At 39.0% G+C, this 9,028-nt stretch overlaps 1 protein-coding gene across 1 annotated transcript; it reads right to left on the bottom strand.

The window, feature by feature from the left end:
• Window positions 1-7,496: 7,496 nt before the first annotated feature.
• Window positions 7,497-8,177, bottom strand: LOC140815584 (uncharacterized). Its single transcript, XM_073174661.1, has 2 exons — window positions 8,001-8,177; window positions 7,497-7,844 (listed from the first exon to the last, which is right to left on the bottom strand). The coding sequence occupies exons 1-2, from the start codon at window positions 8,175-8,177 to the stop codon at window positions 7,497-7,499; spliced, it is 525 nt and encodes a 174-aa protein (XP_073030762.1).
• Between the last annotated feature and the right edge of the window lie 851 nt (window positions 8,178-9,028).

Here is a 9,028-nt window from a genome sequence, read left to right as displayed (position 1 = left end):
GCCTAACAAGATCAGAAGGACATTGAGATTTACAGGCAGGGAAAGGACCTTTACAAGCGCCTCATCGATAGTTTCAGCAGCCATCTAAGAGGGCGTTTCAAGGACATAACAAGGGCAAATGACAAAAACCACCGTAGAAGAAGGTTGGTTAGAAGCCTACTGAATATCCGGTGTGCCCAAAGTGCTGCCACAAGCATGAGGGAGAGTGTCTATGGGGTTCAGGCAAGTGCTTCAAGTGTGGATTTGCTGATCACATGCTCAAGAGCTATCCACAGTGGAAGCAGACGACTAGGGCCGAGACTTTGTGATGCATGCTGAGGAGGAAGACCCAGAGACTACACTCTTGACAGTAATATAATTTATTTAACACCGCATTTTTTGTCGGAATTTATTATGCATTGTTCGAAGTTTTACGAATACTAGTAGGCTAAATTTCGAAATTTACATGAGAACTCTAAGATAGTGAATTCATCATGTGCATGAGATTAAGTTTAGTCTCTTTTGAGAATTATTGGGTTGAGTATATGTTAATATTTTCCCAGGGAGGATCTATATAGCGGGAGTAGCCATGAGGCTCTGTCAAATTTTGGGGCTACTCATTCTTTTATATTAGAGGGATTTGTGAATTATTTGGGCGTCAAGCCCACCATGCTCGACAGTGAGTTATTATGTGACCGTTCCATTTGGAGAGTGACTGTCTACTTCTAGTGTGGTCAGATACTTGAGTCTCGAGCTACAGGCCCGCACAGTCTATGATGACATTATAGTATTGCCGATGCTCGAGTTTGACATCATTCTAGGCATGGATTGGTTGTCAAAAAATGGAGTGACAATTGATTTCCAACGAAAGTCAGTGAGGGCCAGACCACTAGGTGAGGGAGAGTTTGTATTCGAGATTTCAAAATAGACCACTATCATTAAATCATCAAAATTTTCATAATTTTTTGTTTTGGCTGAAGTTTGATCTTTGAAAGTGACTAGCTGTATCCTCTGGTCAACTGATCAGCCTTAGCTCACCATTGCGCATGGGGATGGGTACTAGGCACCGATGTAAAATGGAAATACGATCGTCGGGCTTCCTCTGGGCCTTCTCCCTCACGATATTACAAAAAATAATATATCATATCCTTTTTCTCACAGTCAATTAACATCCTTCAAAATATTTTTATTTTTCTTTTTAATCATAAAATATCAAGTCCTTTCCACATTCGAAAAATAGCATTTTAACAGTAAAATTTGCACAGCTTTATCATAAATAATAAAATTCCATATTTTCATCATAAACATTTTAAAATATCATTTAGCATGTATTATGATCTTCGGGGCACTGCCAAGCCTATCGTACTACCCGGGACGCAAAATGACCATTTTACTCTTGGACCCTAAAATTCCCGATTTTGACTTTTTTTTTATTTTTATTGACTCGAGCCTGTCCCAAATTATCATATAAGCTTAAATTTGTCCTCTAATATTTTTCTTAGACGTAAACCCAAGCCTTTTGATTTAATAACTTAATAAATAAACCTTTAACCCGAATAAATTCAAAACTTAATATTTTCTTCCCAAATTTTAAACATAAATTTTTCGTCTCTGAACTTAACTTGAAACCTTAAAATACACCCATAAACATTTCTTGGACATAAAATTAAGCTCCTCAACTAATTTCCCAGTTCGTTTTAAAACTTAACCGTACGTCCCGATTTTAATCTGAATCGACTCAAAACTTAACCGAACTTGAACCATAGCTCATTCACACCTAACCATACCCTATGCAACCCAAATCAAGCCAATTAGACCCTCGAACGAGCCTAGGAAGCTGCTGGAAAATTATGCTCATTCGAACCAAGCCCTAATTTAAGCCAAACCTTAACCACCAGTGTCCAAACCCTAGTTGACCCTAGTTGACCCTCCTAGGACCATGATCGACCACTAGAGACGCTACTGGACCGAGCTTGATAAGCCTAGAACCAACAACCCCCAAACCCACTCCTCATCGCATGAGGGCCCCAAACCTCATGCCCACAGCCCTCCCCCTTGCACTAGCTGCCCCTTTAACCCCTCTAGGACCATCATACACCCCTTTGAGGCCTCTGGACGTGACCCATATGCAGCACATAGCCTTGCTCTTCTAGCACCCAAATTACCTAGTTTATTTTAAACCCAATTTTCGTTCATCCTCTCGCCCTAACCTTTACAGCCTTTAAACATACACCTAGTGACCCTTAAACATGTGGAAAAACGTCCCTTCCCATACCCCTATCATGACAGCCCCTTTATGCATCATAATCATGAGTTTGAAAGCATGAAACTTCAAATTTTAATTTGTACAAGCTGTAAAAACAAAAATAAAGGAGGGTTTCATAATTTTTCATGCAAACATGATTAAACACACATAATATGATTTGAATGGTGCAAAAAAAAAAGATTTAGAAACGTGCCTTTGTGATTAAAACGTTCGAAAAAAGAATACCAAAGCGGTGAAAGTCGGTGACGAACATAGGACGATTTCTAGTTTTTTATACCCTTTTCTCTTGTCAAAACCCCACCAAAAACCCACTTTGGTATGAACGGGAGTCGGGTGATAAATCTTGGAAGGAAGAACGAGGAAGAAAATCGAAGAACGAAGGATAAAAAAATTTAAAAACTTCACTTGCCAAGTAACCCAAGTTACGACCGATTCCCTCCTTTAATTCTCGTAACTTTGTGTATGTGTGTGTGTTTTGCGGGTGTATGTCTAGGTGTTTAGTTGTGTGTGTGTGTTTAGGTTTAGGTTTAACTTATTTTAAAAAAGCAAAAAAAGCTTCTTAATTACTTAATTAATGGGCTCTCATAACTCTAGTTTTATTTAAGAAACTGGGCCCATTAAGTTAAAAAAATTACTAGGCCTCAATTTAAAAGATTTAAAAACACTTATTTCCATAAAAATCCCTTATATAATACATAATTTTTTTGCACTCATTCATTTATTTAAACTTGACATTAAAAATGCTAAAATTCTTAAATTATTTAAAATAAATATTTTCTTAGCTAAAAATAAAAATTTAGTTTTTTAAATTGTTAACACCTTAATCGTCTCCGTCTCTGAGCATCCACCGATATTCGCCTAAAAAAATCTTTAAATTATGCAATCGAGCAAAATTACACAATTAATCATTTAGTCACTCAAAATATATCTTTCATGAATCCAAAATCATTTAATTAAAATATTTTGGCGATTTAATAATTTTTTTCATGCATGCGTCTACGTGGATTGATTTTCGGGCGTTACACCAGACCCTATGAAACCTTCCTAGGACCAATATGAACCCTTTAGGACTCCTATGGACTAACCTACCTAGTCATGCACGAAGCTGTTCATGGTTCCTCTCCCTTGCGTGTGGCAACAAGGACGCGCGGCCCATCTTGCGGCTACAGACCTTCCGAGTCCCTCCAGCTGTGTGTGGACCACCATGGCTCGTGACTAGGACCCTCACGAGCCCACCCCTCGCCTGCAAGCCCCTGCATGGCCCTCTTTCTAATTTCTCCCAAAATCGTGCCCTAGAAGCCATGAAAACTCTAGGTTTTGTGCTGCCCCTTGCCCTTCCTTTCCAGCCCTTAACCATGCATCTAAGGGTACATAAACCCTTTTAAAATAAACCCTTATAATAGCCCTAATCTGGCAGCCCTTTTGTGAATCAATAACATGAATTATAAAGCATGAAAATCCAAGTTTTAACATGTGTATGCCATAAAAATGAAAATGATATGATGATTATTAGATTTTTCACGCTAGAACACATATTCACACATAATATGGTATGAAAGATGAGGAAATAAGGAGTAAGGCGTGCCTTTGCATGATTCACGCACGAAGATTAATTTCTAAACGCGTAGGAACGTTGCAAGAGAGACAGGGAAGATCTTGCTGCTTTTTCCTTCAAAGTTGACGGGAATTGCTTCAAAGGCTGTGGTGTGTGTTTGTGTGGGGTGTGGAGAGAAAACCCTGGGAGTCTTAGTGCTTGAGGCATGTGTTTTGTAGTGTTTTATGGTTTAGAAACTCCATCTTTTGATATAAATAATATGGTAGCTAATTAGGCCCAACAACCCTAGTACAATAGGCCCATTAGAAAATAGGAAAAATGTCACGCCCCGTGTCCGAAGCGTCGGTGACATCCGGCATTGTTTAACAATTACTGTAAAACAATTAAGCCTCGTATCGAAATGCCAAAATCAGTCTTTTTCATAAATTAAACATTGTCTTTACATTGACAATAGAATTAAAAATACATCAGAGTAGCAATTGCGGAAACTAAACAAAAAGAAATAAAGTCTTGATTTCTTATATCCTGCTCGTCGACTACCATCCCTAGAAGGCTTCTTGTTCCTCCTCATTTAGTTGTTCTTCATTTTTATCTAAAATTTGTAAGAGGTGAGTGTTTTGAGAAACCCCCAGCAAGTGGGGGTCGATCGATTTCCAATGACACATATAGAACTTAATTTTCTTAAAACGTCCCTTTAACAGACTTTCAAAACTTGATATTCTAAACTTATCATAACAGAAACGAATCGAATAAATGACAGAATTTATTAGATGATTCAGAGCAATTCAGATCAAATCAAACGGACAAAACACTGTTACTCATCTCATTTCCATGGTCGAATTGTCCCCAATATGTTAGTCCTCTAAGGGGTGAGGCCAGAACATGGTTTTATACCCACCAATGGGGGCCAGAACAGAACATGGTTTTATACCCACCAATGGGGGCCAGAACAGAACTACAATTCTCGTCCCATTTCAAATTTGAATCGTAACAGTGCAAACAGATTCAGAAGTAACGGACAGAACTTTTCAGATTTTCAGATTTCAGAGTTTTCATACAGACACAGCGGAACCAATAATTTCGAAGCAAAGAAGAGAACACATAATCGATCGAAATTTTTAAACTGAACATACTAATATTTTCGAAAAATGGACACACCAATATGCATGTCACATTATTTATATCAAAGTTTAAAAACACAACAAAATATTTAACAAAAGCCCACTTACAAAATGTGAAGGTGTACTTTGAGTTGCTCAAACTTGGACGTACAAAACTTGCCGAATTCGTTCAGATGCTGACCGAAATTTGGAAGGAGCCTCCCCTCAATGTTGACAATAATTTACAGTACTAAAATAAAGACACAAGCTTTTTCTTTTTCTTTCTTGCTTTCGGCCGAGTTTTGGAGGGTTTATGGAGTGAAGGAGCCGAATTTTCTTATGGCTTTGTGGGTGTAGTTTCTTCAACACCTTGAGTTGGTATTTATAGGAAAAATATGGCTTTTCAACACCCTATGACCGAAATCTTGGGCTCCAAGAAGTGCCATCAATGTGGTCAAAGCATCTCAAGCACCAAAGGTCATTTCCTGCACCATTAATGTGTCCTAGCCTCTTAGCTTCTCCCTTAGCTCCTTCATTGGTTATCTCAAAGGTCATTTCTTGCATACTAAGTTTGTCCAAACCTTTAGCTCCTCATTTAGCTCTCTTTTTGGCCTTTTTAGGACAATCATGGTTGAGCTTCTTTGAGCTGAAAGATCGAGCTCATGAGCTTGGGGTTTTCTCCCCAAGAATGAATGAACTTCCTTGAGCTGAGGGTTTTAGCTTTTGAGCTGAGGGTTTCTTTTCCAAGAACCTTGGAACTTCCTTGAGCTGAGGGTTTCAGCTTGTGAGCTGAGGGTTTCCTCTTCCGAGCGACGTACCCTCAATTCTCAAGGTTTTGCATTGCCTCGACTTCTTTTTGAGCTACTTTCCGAGCTTTTTGAGGTGCTTTGCTTCGAAAAATCCGGCTTCTCACAGAAAATATTTCATTTAAGAAAGTTCTCGAAAATATTAATCGAGCCTTGAAAAAATTCCTTGTTTTCGTCAAAAATCGATTACCGGTTTAAAATAAGACTTGGCGTACAAAAACATCTCAAAAGATACCATTTTCAAAATTCTCACCTTAAATATACCATATATTAAATAATTAAAATAATCATTTTTAAAAAATATTTTTCCTTTACGGTCCCCGATATCCATTTCTCGGTTGCGTCTCGACTAATCCTTGAAAACATAGTATTATGCATTTTAACAAAAACCATATTTTTAACATATAAACATGCCTAACACATTTAATCAATGCAATTAAAACAATTTAAGCAGACATTTTTAATTTTTCCTAGATTTGTATGTTGTTGGATTACGTTATCGCATTTTGGACCCTACAATTCCTCCCTCCCTTAAATGAAAATTCGTTCTCGAAATTAAGACTCACCGGATAACTCCGGGTAGCGACTCCTCATGTCGGTCTCAGTTTCCCAAGTAGCTTCCTCCTCCAATTGATTTAGCCACTTGACTTTGACCATATGAATGACCTTATTTAGGAGCCTTCTTTCTTGCTTATCCAGAATCTGCATAGGCCTTTCCTCGTATGACATATTCGGAGTAAACTGTAGAGGTTCATAATTCAGCACATGCGAAGGATTCGACATACACTTTTTCAACATCTATATATAGAACACATTACGCACTCCATCCAGCATCGGTGGCAATGCCACTCTATAAGATAATGTTACAATCTTCTCTAGAACCTCAAACGGTCCTATGAACCTCAGACTGAGTTTGTATTTATTTCCAAATCGTATAACACCCTTCATAGTTACTAATTTCACAAACACATGGTCACCTACTGCAAACTCTAGCTCCCTTCGCCGCTTATCAGCATAGGTTTTCTGGCGGCTTTGAGCATTTTTCATCCTATCTCGGATTTTGACTACTAGCTCAGCTGTCTATTTGATCAAGTCCGGGCCTAACTCTCTTCTTTCACTAACGTCGTCCCAATGTATCGGTGATCTATATTTTCTCCCATAAAGTGCCTCGTAAGGAGCCATACCTAAAGATGAATGGTAGCTATTGTTATAGGTGAACTCCACTAAAGGTAGCTTCGGTTCCCAGCTTCCCTGGAAATCGATCACATGCTCGGAGTATATCATCCAAATTTGAATCACTCTTTCAGACTGACCATCGGTCTGAGGATAAAACGATGTACTGAACAAAAACTTCGTTCCCATAGCTGAATGCAGACTCTTCCAAAAGGACGATGTGAACCTCAGATCTCTGTCCAAAACAATAGACATTGAAATTCCGTGTAGTCAGACTATCTCTCGGATGTATAGCTCTGCATACCGTGTCATGGTGAATGTTGTCTTAATAGGTAGAAAGTGCGTTGATTTCGTAAGACGATCAACTATCACCCAAATGACATTGAATCCTCTGATAGTCCTTGGTATTCCCACTACGAAATCTATCGTGATATTTTCCATTTCCACTCGGGAATAGGAAGTGGTATAAGATTCCGTCCCGGCCTCTGGTGTTCTGTCTTAACTTGCTGGCATGTCAAACATTCGGATACAAAACGCAAGATTTTTCGTTTCATGCCCGACCACCAATATAATGTTTGAAAATCCTTATAGATCTTTGTACTTCCAAGATGAATGGATTACGGAGTATTATGAGCTTCTTTCATAACAAATTCTCTCAATGAATCACCACTAGGAACCCAAAGTCGATCTCGATATCGAACTATGCCATACTCATCCGAACACAGCTTCCGACCCTTCAATTCATCTCTCATTCTCCATTTCTGTAATTGCTCATTAAAAGACTGACCTTCAGTGATTCTATTCCTCAGGGTCGACTGTACCGTCGTAGTAGAAAGATTAGGAGCCTCGCTCCTAGCATACACTGCAAGCTCGAATAGCTCAATCTCTGCTTGCAATGGTCTTTGAACTGTCAATTGAGCGATAAAAGCTGTCTTTCTACTCAAAGCGTCCGTGACCACATTAGCCTTCGGATGGTAGTTAATATCGCAGTCGTAATTCTTAACCAGCTCTAACCATCTTCGCTACCTCATATTCAACTCTTTCTGGGTGAAGAAGTACTTCAAGATTTTATGATCATTGAAAATCTTGCACTTCAACCCATATAAGTAATGTCTCCAGACCTTTAGAGAAAATACTACTGCTGCAAAATCGAGGTCATGAGTCGGATAATTCTTCTCATGAAACTTCAATTGTCTAGACGCATATGCTATCACTCGATCATTCTGCATCAGGACTGCACTCAAACCAAGCTTCGAAACGTCTGTATAGAGAACATACTCTCTTCGCCCTGATGGCATCTATAGAACTGGCGCTGAAGTCAAAGCTTGCTTCAGCTTCTTGAAACTCTCCTGGCAGTTTGATCCCCAAGTAAACATTGCATTTTTCTTCGTTAAGGAAGTCAGGGATACTGCAATAGAGGATAAATCTTGAATGAACTTCCGGTGGTATCCAGCTAGACCTAAGAAACTACAGATCTCAGTTACGCTCTTAGGTACTAGCCACTCTCTAACTGCCTCGACCTTGCTAGGGTCGACCTCAACTTCATCTCTAGAAATAATGTGGCATAAGAATGTCACTCTTTCGAGCAAAAATTTGCACTTGCTGAACTTAGTGAACAACTTATCTTGTAATATCTGAGAGTCGTTCTTAATTGCTGAATATGCTCTTCTATGTTCCTCGAGTAAATCAAAATATCACCTATAAATACTATGATAAACTGATCCAGATACGGCTGAAATACGTGATTCATGAAATCCATGAAGATTTTTGGTGAATTGGTCAGCCCAAATGGCATCAACATAAACTCTTAGTGCCCATATCGAGTCCTGAAAACCGTCTTATGAACATCTGGCTCCTTCACTTTCAGCTGATGGTATCTCGAATGAAGATCTATCTTCAAGAAAATCGAAGCTCCTTGCAGCTGATCGAACAAGTCCTAGATTCTAGGTAAGGATACTTAGTCTCGATGATGACTCTGTTCAGCTCTCTATATTCAATGCAAAGTCGCATACTACCATCCTTCTTCTTCAAAAATAATACCGGTGCGCCCCACGGAGAAAAACTCGGGCGAATAAAACCCTTGTCCAGCAACTTATGAATTTGATCTTTCAACTCTTTCATCTCGGCTGGTGGTAGACGATATGGTGCC

Source organism: Primulina eburnea, chromosome 15 (genome assembly GCF_022965805.1).
Source record: "Primulina eburnea isolate SZY01 chromosome 15, ASM2296580v1, whole genome shotgun sequence".
Lineage (NCBI taxonomy): Eukaryota > Viridiplantae > Streptophyta > Magnoliopsida > Lamiales > Gesneriaceae > Primulina > Primulina eburnea.
The sequence above is the reverse complement of the archived record's forward strand: the minus strand, read 5'-3'. Positions and strand labels throughout refer to the sequence as shown.